This window comes from Nicotiana sylvestris, chromosome 1 (genome assembly GCF_000393655.2).
Source record: "Nicotiana sylvestris chromosome 1, ASM39365v2, whole genome shotgun sequence".
NCBI lineage: Eukaryota > Viridiplantae > Streptophyta > Magnoliopsida > Solanales > Solanaceae > Nicotiana > Nicotiana sylvestris.
Window position 1 is genome coordinate 134,786,318 of NC_091057.1, and position 15,015 is coordinate 134,801,332.

General features: G+C 34.4%; 2 protein-coding genes across 2 annotated transcripts; one reads left to right on the forward strand and one right to left on the reverse strand.

Moving 5' to 3' along the window:
* Positions 1-2,537: 2,537 nt before the first annotated feature.
* Positions 2,538-8,097, forward strand: LOC104215391 (importin subunit alpha-2-like). Its single transcript, XM_009765180.2, has 11 exons — positions 2,538-2,895; positions 3,474-3,570; positions 3,674-3,765; positions 3,862-3,993; positions 4,139-4,324; positions 5,418-5,581; positions 5,702-5,780; positions 6,807-6,935; positions 7,107-7,234; positions 7,325-7,697; positions 7,816-8,097. The coding sequence occupies exons 1-10, from the start codon at positions 2,686-2,688 to the stop codon at positions 7,692-7,694; spliced, it is 1,587 nt and encodes a 528-aa protein (XP_009763482.1). The 5' UTR covers positions 2,538-2,685; the 3' UTR covers positions 7,695-7,697; positions 7,816-8,097.
* A 595-nt stretch (positions 8,098-8,692) lies between these two features.
* Positions 8,693-9,421, reverse strand: LOC104215393 (proteasome subunit beta type-6-like). The gene has a single exon (XM_009765181.1). It carries the CDS (start codon positions 9,419-9,421, stop codon positions 8,693-8,695), a length of 729 nt encoding a protein of 242 aa, XP_009763483.1.
* Between the last annotated feature and the right edge of the window lie 5,594 nt (positions 9,422-15,015).

Genomic DNA, 15,015 nt, shown 5'->3' on the forward strand with positions numbered 1-15,015 from the left:
GCGAGAGGAATCATCAGCCATTTTGTCCAGAAAATGCGGCAAAAAGACATCGGAAAGAAAGGATGGAGATTTTCAGTTAATTAAGGGCAAACGAAAACTTGGAGTGTCACAAAGAAAGTATACCTGCAGAATACTCTAGAGTAAAAGGCAAAAGAGTATGTCAATCGAATGATAAATTCCCTCTATTTATAAGAGCCATAAATCCCTCGAGCACGAAACCTAAGAGTCGCTAATCGAATTTGATAGGGCACGAAACATTTCAGTTCCCCAGGAATGTGTGTCATAATGGCGGTAACCACGAAATAGCGGTTCGATGCCAGAACGTTTCGGTTCCGAAATGGCCGCAACAGTTCGCGGGTATCGAAAGAATGCCACCATCTCACGTAAAACTCGAGTAATGTTACTAAGGAACGAGAAGTCAGATTTCGCTCGAATTCATAGCAATCATGATCCGTCTGCCGAGCCCGATAGAGGACAACCCCGACAAACGGAGTGACTAACTGTATTGGTCAAAATTTGACCGTCACGGTCGAACTGACTAACGTCCCGCCTAAATGACCGGGCAGTGAAAGATAACACAACCCACTCTACGTCCCTTTCCCGACACCCATCGAGTCGGAAAGAGCAATGCCTAAAAGGACGACCAAGACACACCGGAGGTGAGAGAGCGTTAGATCAAGTAAATGGCAAAGGTGCCATGGCTATATATAGTAGGGGAAAACCTTCGATTAAAGAGAGAGGCTCCCCCCACTTTTCTCTCTCCCAAGCTCTCTTCTTGTAATCTTGATAAGAAAGAAGTAATCTACAGAAGAACATGTAAAACTATCTCTCCCATCGATCGATGGGGGTCAATGTTGAATTTCAATAAGATCGTTTACATCTTCTTCGTCCTATATACAATTCATACTATTAGCTCTTTGATTTGGAATTTATTATGCCTGACTAAGATTTTACCCCTTCATCTTCTTTGATTGATTTGTTCAAAAAGGTTTTGATATCTTTTGAGTGAAATAGTTATATCACACCCTTTGGAGTGCGATTCTTCCTTAAATAATCTTGTGTGAATACGGAATACTTTATGTACCAGACTGCCCTACGTAAAAAAAAAAACACGTTGGTTGCTTGTTGGTTTAGTTATACTGTCTTCTCAAAACCTCCCCAAATAGGCCGGACACCGATTTCTATTGGTCAGTAGAGGCATAGTTATTCCTTGTTAATTCAAATTATTTCATTTGAAGAAGTATTTTAATACCTTGAATTATATGATACAGTGGATATACCTTGAAAAGGGAACACTTTCCTCAATATTAAACATAAATAGAGTGTGGTCCATAATGGACTAATCGTTACTAGAAGGTGCTCTTTTGATTTGAAAACACAAGAAAGAGTATTAAAACCTGTTTGGTTCGGTTTCGTAAGGCCTAAAAGGGAAGTGGTTGATAAGCAACTGTTTCTATTTCTTTACTCCGTTGCTATTATCCTATTCGTCCAACTTCGTTAATTCCTTTTTTTTTTTCTTTCAACTTCATTGGTTCCTTTGACATTTTCTTTTTTGTTATTGGACATATAAAATAATCAAAACTTTTTTTTGTTACACTACTTGGGCCTCACGTTACCCATTTGGGCCGAGACACATCCGATGATGTTTGGGCTCACCTTTCTCCCTTCTAATATATAGCCGGGGCATTTGCATCTATACCCGCTTTTTGTGTCACATTTTAAATTGTGCCCGCTTTGCAAAAAAATTTGCATTCGTACCCGCTTTTTCGCATAACTTTAGCACACGAGGCTGAAGTAGCAAAGACAATCACGCAAAACTTCACATTCTAGTAGCCGGGCCTGAAGTTCAGCTCTAGAGCTGAAGTTTATACGTTGAAGTTTTTGTCTTTGTAACATCCATAACTATCAAATATCTTTTGCCTTTTAATTTTCTATATAACTGCTCTAATAATTGGTCATAGCTCTTGTCATGATATACTGCTGTCACATCAGAAGTACCAAAGCTTAAAACATTTATAAGAATTTCTCTTGCATCATATTCTTGAGAAATAGTAACCCATGAAGAAACATCAAAACGAAATAATACTGATGGATTATATTGCTAAAAATTTATCTAGCAAGAGCTCCCGTGCTTGCCCAATGAGTTGATCTCTTATGTCGTTGAAGTCATCCTCCATGCCAACGAGAGTAATATCCTCAGTATATTTGATTTAGCTTCATTAATCAAAGAGAACAATGTTGAAGTCATCGTTGTAGAAGAAGAAAAAAGAAAATGAAGGAGGAGAAGGGAGAGGAGAAAGAGAGTTGAAATTGTTTAAAAAGTGGGTACAAGTTAAAAGTTTTTAAAAAAATGGGTATAGATTAAATAGGGGCGACCAAATAGGGCGCCCCGTGCAATTTTTACTATATAGCCGTTCCGCTTCCTTACATTTTCAAAATTCAAATTTAGTCCTCATTCCGCAAATATCTCTTAAATAATGCCCTTTTCCACAACGGCACCGATCCCTTCAACAAACCCTATATAAACCATCGTATTCTCTCCCCTTTTTCAAATCAAAAGCCCAAACCCTTCCGCCATCACTCTTTTCTCTACCCCACTGCTCCAGTTCTGCGTATATATATACACTGTACCGCTTAGTTATATATACATTTTCCCTTGATTTTATTGATTCATCGGAAGCGAAAATGTCGCTGAGACCGAGTGCGAGGACGGAGGTTCGTCGGAACCGGTATAAGGTAGCCGTGGATGCGGAGGAAGGAAGGCGTAGGAGAGAGGATAACATGGTTGAGATTCGTAAGAATAGGAGAGAGGAAAGCTTGCAGAAGAAGCGACGTGAAGGTCTTCAGCCGGATCAGCTACATAATGTTCCTGTTCAGACAGCCTCTGGCGAAAAGGTGGAAAATAGATCTGTATTTTTCATTTCCTTATGTTTTATCGACTAGTACTGTTAGATTAAGTTTCTGATTTTATTGAATATTGACCTTTCCTGATTTTCTATCAGTTAGAACATTAACTTATGATTTCCTTGATTTTCATCATGTATTTGTCTGTTTGGTGAAATTTAGGATTTTCCTAGTAGTATTTTTCTGAACATGGATAGATATAATGAATAACGATTTTCTGTTGAGTTGTCGTTAAGCTTTTGACAAACATGTATTGACTTGCTATGAAGTGTTTTCGAATGTTTATGTTTGGTCGTTGTTGACTTGTTTGTAAATATATGCCCAAACGATGAGTGAGGTGTTGTATAGATTTGAATATTCGTTTTGTACTAGACTGTGACTTCTTCCAAGTATCCATTGGTTTGTTTATATCTGCACGTGAAAACAGTTGCATGGTTTTGTGAAGCGTATTGAATATATTGGTTTTGCAACAAAGTTTTGTTGTATCGATCTACAATACTTGGAATATATTGTACTCTTTTCTTCATTTGTAGCTACTGATGTTTGTTTCAAATGCCTTTATTTTGCAGTTAGAGATGATACCACAATTGGTTGCAGGTGTTTGGGGCGAAGATGGCAATGTACAGCTTGAGGCTACTTCTTATTTCAGAAAAATGCTCTCAATCGGTAACCATTGTTATGTAGATACAAATATTCCTGTTTTTATTGCCGAGTTTTCTGGTGGTTTCTTACCCAGTAGACATATTTTTCGATTTTGGTAACTATACAGAAAGGAGTCCCCCAATAGCGGAAGTAATTCAAGCTGGTGTAGTTCCTCGTTTTGTTCAATTTCTAATGAGAGATGACTTTCCACAGCTTCAGGTGCTAAACCCCTCCACTACTTGCATTATCCTTGTATCGTCCTGCAAGATAGATAGTCTGACTACGAATTTCCTTGTATCTATCAACATTACTCAGTTTGAGGCAGCTTGGGCTCTCACAAATATTGCATCTGGAACATCTGAGCATACAAAGGTGGTAATTGATTCTGGTGCAGTCCCAAGTTTTGTGAAACTTCTTGGTTCTCCTAGCGATGATGTCCGAGAGCAGGTATACACGAAAAAATAGATTAAATTTTGTTCATAGTTATTTATAATGGATTTGTCTTGTCCTTGCTCTTCTTCTATTATACTTCTGAGGTATGCAATAATATTTGTATTTCTGGTTCTGACAACATGACTTTTTCATCATTTAGGCTGTGTGGGCTCTAGGAAATGTTGCTGGTGATTCACCAAAATGCCGTGATCTAGTCCTTAGCTGTGGTGCTTTGGCTCCCTTGTTGGCCCAATTTAACCCAAATGCCAAGCTATCTATGCTGAGAAATGCCACTTGGACACTTTCAAATTTCTGTAGAGGGAAGCCACAACCTTCTTTTGATCAGGTGTGTCCTAAACGCTTGATTTATTTGTTGATCAGTGATCAATGATACATACTTTTAATAGTAGTCATATTAGTCCTTGCTGATGAGGAATGAGCGAGGAGTTCCATTTCCCTTATCATGTGTAATACTGTGGGAGGTTGTTCCTTCCCTCATTTCTTAATAGCTTATAGCAAATAAAATACAAATGCCCCGAGTTGAATTTAGGTGAAGTTGTTTCATTGGACAAAGCAGGATTTTTTTTTCAAGACTGTAACAAACCACCAGGTTGTCCTAGATGCATTTTACCTGTTACAGTCTTCTTTTTCAAGCAATTAATAATTTACTGATTTTGTCGAAAACTAAAGATAGGTTTTCTGAACAAAAGCAGTGGAAACTTCTATCTATTTATTGTTTGAATAGCGTTAAGACACATTACTACGATTTCCTTTTCTACATATGTATGTTTTTAAGTTATTGTTTTATGATATGTAAGACACGTTAGCCCAACTTTTTCCGTCTTCATTTTAAGACTTTTTTATCCCTTAGGTGTGGTCGATCGAAATTGACATTTACTCCCTCCATTTCAATAGATACATGACATGTGTCTTGCATATGAACTTCAATCATTTAACCATGGTAAATTATATGCATTCTCATCTAATTGAATTAATTAACCATAGTGAGTTAATATAGTTTGGTGTAAACACCCGGTGTGGGTACGTATTTTGTGTGGCACATATATATGAGGCACATATATATGCATTCTCATCTAATTGAATTAATTAACCATTGTGAGTTAATATAGTTTGGTGTAAACACCCGGTGTGGGTAAGTATTTTGTGTGGCACATATATATGAGACACATATTTTGTGTGGCTATAAATCATTGCATAAAGGTAAATTATTTCCAAATATGGGAAGGGGTCATTCATTTTGGCACGGACTAAAAAGGAAATAGGTTCACATAAATTGAAACAGAGGGAATATAATTTATTATCCAAAGTATAAAAGAAACATGTTATTTGGAAACTGAATGAAACGAACATGTTATGAGGAATAAATGTTGATGAAACTGGAAGCTATGCCTCTCATAATTTGTGAACTGGATGTACAGACAAGGCCTGCTCTTCCAGCTCTTCAACAGCTAATACATTCGACCGATGAAGAAGTTTTAACTGATGCATGCTGGGCACTCTCATATCTTTCCGATGGTACAAATGATAAAATTCAAGCTGTTATTGATTCTGGAGTATGTCCCCGACTGGTTGAGTTGTTAGGGTAAGTACCCTGATTTTTTTAGTGTACTTCTGGGTTATCGAGTTCTATAATTATTATCTTTCTCACTGATGGGTGGCATTTGTATGTCCTGATCTTAATTATTGTTTTTCATATTTTTAGTCATCCTTCTCCATCGGTGCTGATTCCTGCTCTAAGGACAGTTGGAAATATTGTCACCGGAGATGATATGCAAACTCAGGTATTTGTTAGAATAATTTTTCAGTTTATACAAATAATGTCTGCCTTGCGTTCGTAGTAGTCCTTGGCTCTTCCAGCGCATGATTGCTGAATGTATGTTTTTTTTTTTTCCATTTCCTATGGTTTAATCTGCATCAAGCAGCATTACATTTATGTTTGTCCTCTCTACTTGATGTCTGCCTCAATCAGTTTATACAAATAATGTCTGCCTTGCGTTCGTAGTAGTCCTTGGTTCTTCCGGTGCATGATTGCTGAATGTATGTTTTTTTTTTTCCATTTCCTATGGTTTAATCTGCATCAAGCAGCATTACATTTATGTTTGTCCTCTCTACTTGATGACTTTAGGTTAATTTGTTATTTTGCAACTGCCTTTTGGATTTTTGATTTTTGAGGATGGTATACTCATCTGGTGGGAAGTGTTTGATTGCTTTTCTGTGAGAGTGACTTTTCAAGTTTCACTTGACTATTATCTTGCTTTCTTTTAATTTCCCACCCCATTAATCTACTTTGGAATTTGTGCATAGTCATTCTCTTTATTCTTAGCTCTTGAAAATGCTCTTAACCTGATGTCGGAAACTAAAAGCAGAGATGAATAACTTATAGTATTTCCGTTTATGTGACATGTGAAACAACTTCCAATAAAACTCTTTTCTCTTGATGTATGTATTGGAGATGTAGAATGTTGAAGACCAGAAATTTCTGAATTTTCAAGAAATTGGCTGTAGAAATAAACACATTGAACTCAATTGCTGCCTCCCATGTTACTGAATGTTTGGATGATATTACGTTGACAAACTGTGCTTTTATTATGTTGCACGCACATGTTACTGAATCTTTTATATATATGTCATCTTATAAGAGGTTATAAATGATTATGTGATATTAACTAGGACCCCAAGAATTAGGGAACTTTTCTTATTCCATGTAGTTCAAAACTCCTCTATAAGGGAGCATTTTTTTTAGTTATAAGGACATTCTCTCTTCTCTCTTTAAATACTAAACAATTATGTCTCTTTGTTTCGTTCAGTGTATCATCAATCATCAGGCTTTGCCCTGTCTCTTGGTCTTGTTGAATGGTAATCACAAGAAAAGTATAAAGAAGGAAGCTTGTTGGACAATTTCAAACATTACAGCTGGCAACAAGGAGCAAATTCAGGTAAACAGTTGCTAGCAGTATAACATCGCTTACCCTTCGTCCACACCCCCAACAGAAAAAAAACATCTGGATTACAAATTTAGCGATCTCTTTTGGCAATCCTTTAACTTGAAGATGTATATTGATTGTTTCAACTGCACTTCATGGTCAAATTATTCTTTCTTGCTGCAGTGTGTAATTGAGGCTGGTGTTTTTGGTCCTCTTGTTAATTTGCTTCAAAATGCGGAGTTTGAGATTAAAAAAGAGGCTGCATGGGCAATCTCCAATGCCACATCTGGTGGTACTAATGAACAGATCAAGTAAGAATTTGATATTCTGGTTTCTTAGAACCATAATTTTTATGGCATACACTCAGACGATCTTATTTTGTCTTGCATCATATCCTGCAGATACCTTGTAAGTCAAGGTTGTATCAAACCACTCTGTGATCTCCTAGTTTGTCCTGACCCGAGGATTGTCACAGTTTGTCTTGAAGGGCTTGAAAATATTTTGAAGGTTGGCGATGTTGAGAATTTGGGTGAGGCAGGAAATATAAACGTGTATGCTCAAATGATTGATGATGCAGACGGTATAGAAAAAATAGAGAATCTTCAAAGTCATGACAATCAAGAGATTTATGAAAAGGCTGTGAAGATTCTTGAGACATACTGGTTGGAAGAAGATGATGAGACCATGCCACCTGGTGATGCGACCCACCAGGGTTTCCAGTTTGGAGGTGGGAATGTCTCTGTACCATCAGGTGGATTCAACTTCAACTGAAAGGTATGTAACTGAACTTTTTATCCTTAATGTTCCTAAGAATTTGGTCAAGGAGTGGTTTGCTAGTGCATATATATTTCTCTCTGTTTTTTAAGCATGGAGCATCAATTTTCAACTGCAGGATTTTTCGGGTGACGCAATACCTCTACAAGTGAAAACTGATTCTGCTGGCTCCAGTTTAGGTTTTGCATAGCTGAAGGGCTTGCGTAGGAGCAGTATCAGTGTCCATTCAATGTATTTTCTATGAAGGATCCTCAAATATTCTAATTGCCTATTTCACCTTCGAAAGCAATTGTTGGGAATTTTGCTACGTTCCCTAAAATTCTTTGTTCACCCGACTTAAATGATTTATTGACATCATATCTTCTTGGTGTTGAATTTAATTGCTTAGATCTTAGTGTTATATTCCTTGTCTGTTTCGATGATGAAAGTTAGTAGCATTATTACATACTTCCATTGAATGCATCAAGTCTTTTGTTGGATATGCCAAACTTTGTGGCTTGATTTTATCCTCGAATGAATTAACCCATTTCTTGTGGCTGATGCTCGTTGATATTTTATGTGTTGGTTTTTTACATCTTCAGGTTAATCTACTATAGCATGATTTAGTAATATCGGTAATAGAGTTTTAACCCGCTGTAATTGGTTGTGTAAAATTCTTTATTGCCAAATCTCTAACTGAAGGTAACAGTATTAGCCAAAATATCTCGATGAAAATTGATATAATCTATAAAAGCTTCAATACCATTCTCTGCTGACCTGCAATTTATTGTAGTGAGAAGCCGTAATTTTGAAAAAAGATTGTAATTCCAATGTGAAAACCGTAATTTTTATACTCTTGAATGAGTTACAGTACAAGAATAGCCACCTAATGAAGCATAGTGTTTATACACAGCAGAAAATAACAAATATGTAGCATAGATTGCCTGTAAGTGTAATCCTGCATTGCATTCACTACTAGATTGCCTTGCCACTGTAAGTGTTAGAAACATACAAATCTAGAGACCCTCATTGATGTTCAGCAACAAAAGTAAATGTGCACGTATACATTCGAGCAATGGCTTCTCATTCACATTCTCCAATTCCAACTTTCCTACGTACTTCTCATTCATATGCTCCAATTCCAACTTCTCTGCCTTAATAGGAAGTGTACCATAAGGGTGAAAAGCTGTCGTGAACCCTTTTGAGTTTACACTCGCAGTTTGACCACCACAGGCACTGTTAATATTGTTGTTTAATGACAATGCTTTCACCACCAATTGCTCAGCTTCTTCTTCAGTCATTCCTTTCTTCCATTCTTTCTCCAAGAAATCATTCAAATCAACAGCCCCATACCCCCCTACACCAAAATTTGACTTCTCCATTACCACACCACTAAAACCTATCTCATATATTTTACCTCCTCCATTCTTGTCCCATCCACCAAGTAGCACACCAGTTTGTAACATATTTTTCTTGTTGTTAATGTCATATGCAGATAATACCATACCAACAATCTCGGCCGCAACCGTAGCAGTAGTTTCTTGATCAAGAAAGTTGCGAGCATCTTCTAAAAGGACTTGTGTATCTGCTCCAAGTGCACAGTGACACAAGAAAACATTAGCAGTCAGCTGTGTGATTATGTCAGTGGAGCCAAGAATGACGCCGTCGTCGTACGTGACGCCGACGATGGTGGTGGTGGTGTTCGACTGGTGGGACTCGTCGGAATCAGTGATGAAGATGCACATACTTCAGGTGTTAATTAAAATTTGATCAAACTAAAAGTAATGAGAATGATGCGTGGTGGATTAACCGAGGGGTGTTTATATATAAAGAGTTTTCACTACTAATTTGATTCGGAGTAGGAAATAGTAGGAGATTTCCTAAATGGGATAGTAGAACCGTTGTTCTGTTACTAGTTCAAGTGGGATTATGAAAAGAATACTACCTCAACTAGGATTATGAAGAGGGAAACTTTCCTAAAATGGAATTAAAGTTCTTACAGCTTTTAATTAGTAATTATGATATTTTGAATCGTACCAACTGGTCGACTCTCTCATTTTTATTTATGCTTTGTACATTTGGAATTTTGGAAGATTGTTGAGATAGTGGAATAGGAAATCATTAAGCCTCAACATAGTCCGGTTGGACATTATTAGAGATATATACCGTGAAAATTTATACTGTCAATATATTTTAATTTGGTATAGCATATGTTAATGTTATCTTTCATGTTAATTAGTCTCTATGTTCGTGCGTTGCACGGAATATCTTGTTTCAAATATTAGAAAATGCATTGCGTAAATGTTCTAAAACTACATATTATTGAATATGTATGATATATTTTAGGTCCGTGAATATTATGAAGTTCAATAATATACATAATATTTAACATTATTGAATTTCATAATATTTAGTATAACTAATAAATGGGTCCTAAAAATATTCAAAACTAAGCCATTTATAACAATAAAGAAAAAAATATTTCAAAAAAATATTAATCCTGACAAAATATATATGCTTTTGTCCAAGTTGATAAGTTGTTTATGAGAAAAGGTCAAGTTAACAACTTAAAGTAACAAATCAGTATGTGTTTGCGAATACCATATTCATCACCCACATGTTTACCTCACTCAAGCATAATTTTATCAATAAGTTATTTCTATCTCATATAATAAGCATTTATCTCAAATTTGTTACTACTAATTATCTGATACGAGTAAAATTTTACATATGCTCAAGATTTATTAAAAGCATATCCATAATATTATTGATTAAAAGAAAAAAAAAAGTAAATATTTTAAAGCTACGGTCAATGAGAATAGTGGGAGAACTTCACCAGACAAAAATGTTGCTGTATATTATATGTCAAAATAAATATTGTACGCTAAATATATTAATCAAAGAAAAGAAAATTTATGCGCGTAAACTCTTTTTACCTAGAATTCGGTAAAGGCTCATTTAATTATTAGAACTCTTTGTGTGAGTAAACTTACGTGATTAATTTGGTTTCGACGTTTTGATTCCTAATGAATATCGAAGTCCTAAACATTAGTGTCTGAGATAGTATTCCCGTAGAACTCAAAGTTCAAGTGCAGTTGAAGTAAACAAAATAAATTATTGAAATCACAATTTTATCCACAATAAAATCAATTGTTTGAAAGAATAATTTAGTTTTAATGGGCAAAAGAGTCTGATTAATTAAAATCAAAATATCGAGAATGTAAAAAAAATAAATATTCTTCTATATGGAATTGGCGTTTGAAAACAGTTGGGCATAATCGAAAAATTAGACTCCAATGGAGTTGGAAGTTTATGCAATTCACTTTAGGCCTAGCAATTAGGATTCTATGCAAATTTGTATATGGCCTAGTTTTACAATTTTATCCTATATGTAATTTATCGTTTTGAAGACATATTTTAACTTTTAAGGACATAAAAGTTAACCAATATTTAGGGGATATTTTTGTCGATCAATATTTAGCGTCTAATATTCGTGCTTTTATAATAACTAGTTTTTATGTACGTGCGTTGCACGTAGGTCTTCAGCCAACTGCAATAATTTTCTAATGTTGAAATCAATATAGTACAAAAAATATCTGGATTTAGCTACGAAGTTCATCACGGATCCGTCGCTACCAGAATTTTTTAATATTCTTTGATTAATTTGTTGTTAAATAGGATTAGCAACAGATTTTGCAGTTTAGCTACATAATTTGTTTGTCGCTAATATAAGTTTTTAGGTAATATTATTACATTAATTTAATACTTAAATAAAAGAATAGATATCATTTGAACTAACAAAAATGATAATTTAGTTTAGTTAGTTAGATTCCACATTTGTCGCTTTGGTTGTTCTGTCATGATCAGAACTCTATTCTCTACATAAATATCGTTCCTGAAAGTGCAACATAAGGTTGTCCGTATGGAAAAACATGTTGTCGTAGTATAGTCCAACATTTAGGATTATTTGAACATGTAATTTATTCATTATCATTGCATCAAATAAGCGTAAATATTTTGAGATAAAATTAAAAGGATTAGTGAAAGAATAAAAGGAGCAAAAGGAACGTCTCAAGGTAAGCATTAACCAAATATATTCAATATATAATAAGAGGTTTCGGTCGTTAATTAGAGTCTTGTAACCTTAGTTTATGAGCAATATACAAATGAAAAGTTTTCAAAAAATTCATAAAAATATTATATGCTCATAAAATCTATATTTAGGACAAAATCTTCATCTAACTCCTACTAATGCATTATCGAGAATCTTTAAAGAAGCAACATAACACAACAAATATACTTCACATACTCATCCAGCTAAATATTATCACATTATTCACAAAATAAAAAAAATTAAAAGCAATGCTTTTCTTCTATTAACTTGTTTATGTGTTGTCTTTCCGTTTATGTATTGTCTTTGAAAAATAATCATTTTTTCTAGAGTTCTGCAAGTAAAATTTACACAAAACAACATATAGTCGGGAGTCATACATATTTAGGTTCACGTACGCCCAATATATATGTACAAAAATTTGTACAAACCTAGCTACCAAATCTACTTCCAAACAGACACGAGAAGCAAGAGAAATATTGCCAACATATAGTCAATAACCACAATCTAATTTTGAACTTGCTATACAGTAGATAACATTAATTCATAAAATTGGAACCAAATTTTTCGAAGAAACTATATTTTGTTATTTATAAAATTGATCTACATAGTTACCTCGAGTAGAAAAGAAATCATGTTCAAAATAATCATAACGAACTTCAAAAAAGTATTTTTTTGTGTCATAAGTACTAAAATATATATATGAGAATCATTGAATCACCATATATATATAACAATTATTTTTTTTAAAACATTAGTGATACAAATTTAGAAATACTTAGTAATACTATATTGAAGAAAAGAGATTATGGCATCAAATAAAGAGGTCACAACAGTTATTATGAACCAATGCTATCACCTTACTTTCTTATTGTTGAATAAAGAAGAGGTACTGTGCGCAAAAGCTTCTTGTTTTGGGTTCACGACTTTGCTGTGCTCTTTTTGGCCGAATGGATATATCCTTTAGATTCAGAAGTAGTGTTGTTGCACCAGAAGCTAAAGTTTATATGGAGATTCTCATTCTATTCTACGTTATGTTATAGCTTTAAAAAAGTTCTACTATCACTTGGTTTCAAATTCCTATAGGTAGGGCACTAAATAAACTGCAGATTTTATCCAACATTCTGCTTTCTTTTTGGAGTTGGTTTTGAACTCCTATATTTTAGGCATTAAATGTTACCATATTACCCAACGTTTTATTTTTCTTTCAAAGAAATAAATTTATTTTGAAGGGTATAAAAGTCATCTAATATTTCAAGGATATTTTTGTCGTTTAACATTTGGTGTAAAATATTCATGCTTTTATAATAATATAGATATAGATAATCTCACATTTTTATGAATAGTAACATGTAATTTTAAATCGCGTAAAAATTTCTTTTATGGTATAAGTGATATCATAAGTTGGATTGTTTTCAATATATTGCTTGAATAGTTTATCCATAGAGAAAATATAGTTTGAAGGAAAAAAAAGGATAGAGAAAATATAATTGCTCTCAAGGTGAAAAAGAATGGGTCAGTACAAGAATATTTTCACCTTTAAATTCTTAAAGGCGCTTGAACTTTCCATCTACTATAATCAAAACAGAATCATAAGATATTCAGTTCTACTCGTATCTTAATTATCAGTATATATTAATAGTAATGTGCCCACTCTCAATACCACTGGTACCAATACTGGAGAACAAATTACAGAAATTGTTCATAGCTCACCCTCACAATCCTTTTCTTTTCACACGCATGTACCCTATTTGCAACCTATATCCTCAAATGCTCTATTGACTGTGAACCCGAGTCATATGAAGAAGCAACAACTATACCTGTTTGGCAACAGGCCATGAACCAAGAATTTGATGCCCTCTACTCTAATCATACTTGGGACCTTGTCCCACTACTGTAAATGAGTATATAAAATCAAACATAAGGCAAATGAAAGTGTTGAAAGATTTAAAGCAAGATTAGTTGTCAAGAGTTACACTCAACAAACAGGAATTGACTACACTGAGACTTTATCTCCAATAGTGAAGATGACTACTGTGAGAGCATTAGTTGGTATTGCAGTAAAGAAGAATTGAGAAGTTTTTCAACTTGATGTGAACAATGCTTTTCTACATGGAGACAAGAAGTGTACATGCAAGTACCACCAGGACTATTAGTAGAAAAACAGAACTTGGTGTGTAAGCTAAACAAATCCTTATATGGTTTGAAGCAAGCAAGCAGACAGTGGTATGCTAAGTTGACAGAGGCCCTATGCTCTAAAGGATATGTGCATTCTATGCTAGACTATTCTCTTTTCTATAAGAAGGAGGGAAAATCAGTTATTTTTGTAGCAGTATATGTGGATGATGTCCTCTTGACATGAACAAATTTGGAAGAAATCAAGGCATTGAAGTCTTTCCTACATGAGACTTTCAAAATAAAGGATTTGGGAAGATTACACTATTTCCTAGGATTGGAGATACTGTACAAGCATGATGGAGCAATAATCACACAAAGAAACTTCACAACTCATCTGATAAAGGAGTTTGAGTGCTCACTGTAGACATGTGATTTTTGATCCTCCCCAAGATTTTTCATATTTTAGCACATAAATATTTAATTTAGGCCTAATATAGCTATTTCAACTATTTTTTACTTCTTTACTTTATTTTCGTCATAAAAATGGAAAATTACAAAAAAATACTTTAGTCTGTATCTTTCATAATTCTTAAAAAAAAAATAAAAAAATACAAAAATAGTACCTTATTTTTATCTTTATATAATTTTGAAAATACAAAAAATATATAATAGTTTCATGTTAGCTTTTGCATTGTGTAGTATTTTTATCTTATTTTAAAATGAGTCAATTAAGGTGTTGGATCACAATTTTAAGAGTTTTTGGACACCAATTCTTGGCCAATTCGGATTAGTCCATTAAGCCTAGGGACCCTTCTAGACTCTTCTTTGGAATAAAAACAAATAAAAAGGACCCTAAGGACTTAATACAAAAGGACCTAAGGACTAATTGGCAAAATACACAAAATATACCTAAACCTAGACTCTACATATAAAGGGATGCTTAAAAAAAAATCTGAAGGAGGCTAGCAGCTAAAAACCTAGGGAAAAAGGCTGAAGGGGCGCCGTTTCTGAGAATGAAAAAAACGAAAAGACATTGAACTCCATCTTCTTCATGAAGACACGAGAGACCTAGGAGCTAAGCAGTGCCATTGACGACCAAAAAACGACCTC

Excerpts from the sequence above, each read along its gene's own strand:
- LOC104215391 (XM_009765180.2), top strand. The coding sequence starts at position 2,686 with ATGTCGCTGAGACCGAGTGCGAGGACGGAGGTTCGTCGGAACCGGTAT. Across the intron at positions 2,896-3,473 it reads AGACAGCCTCTGGCGAAAAG|TTAGAGATGATACCACAATT; the intron begins GTGGAAAATAGA and ends TTTATTTTGCAG. Across the intron at positions 4,325-5,417 it reads CACAACCTTCTTTTGATCAG|ACAAGGCCTGCTCTTCCAGC; the intron begins GTGTGTCCTAAA and ends CTGGATGTACAG.
- LOC104215393 (XM_009765181.1), bottom strand. The coding sequence starts at position 9,421 with ATGTGCATCTTCATCACTGATTCCGACGAGTCCCACCAGTCGAACACC.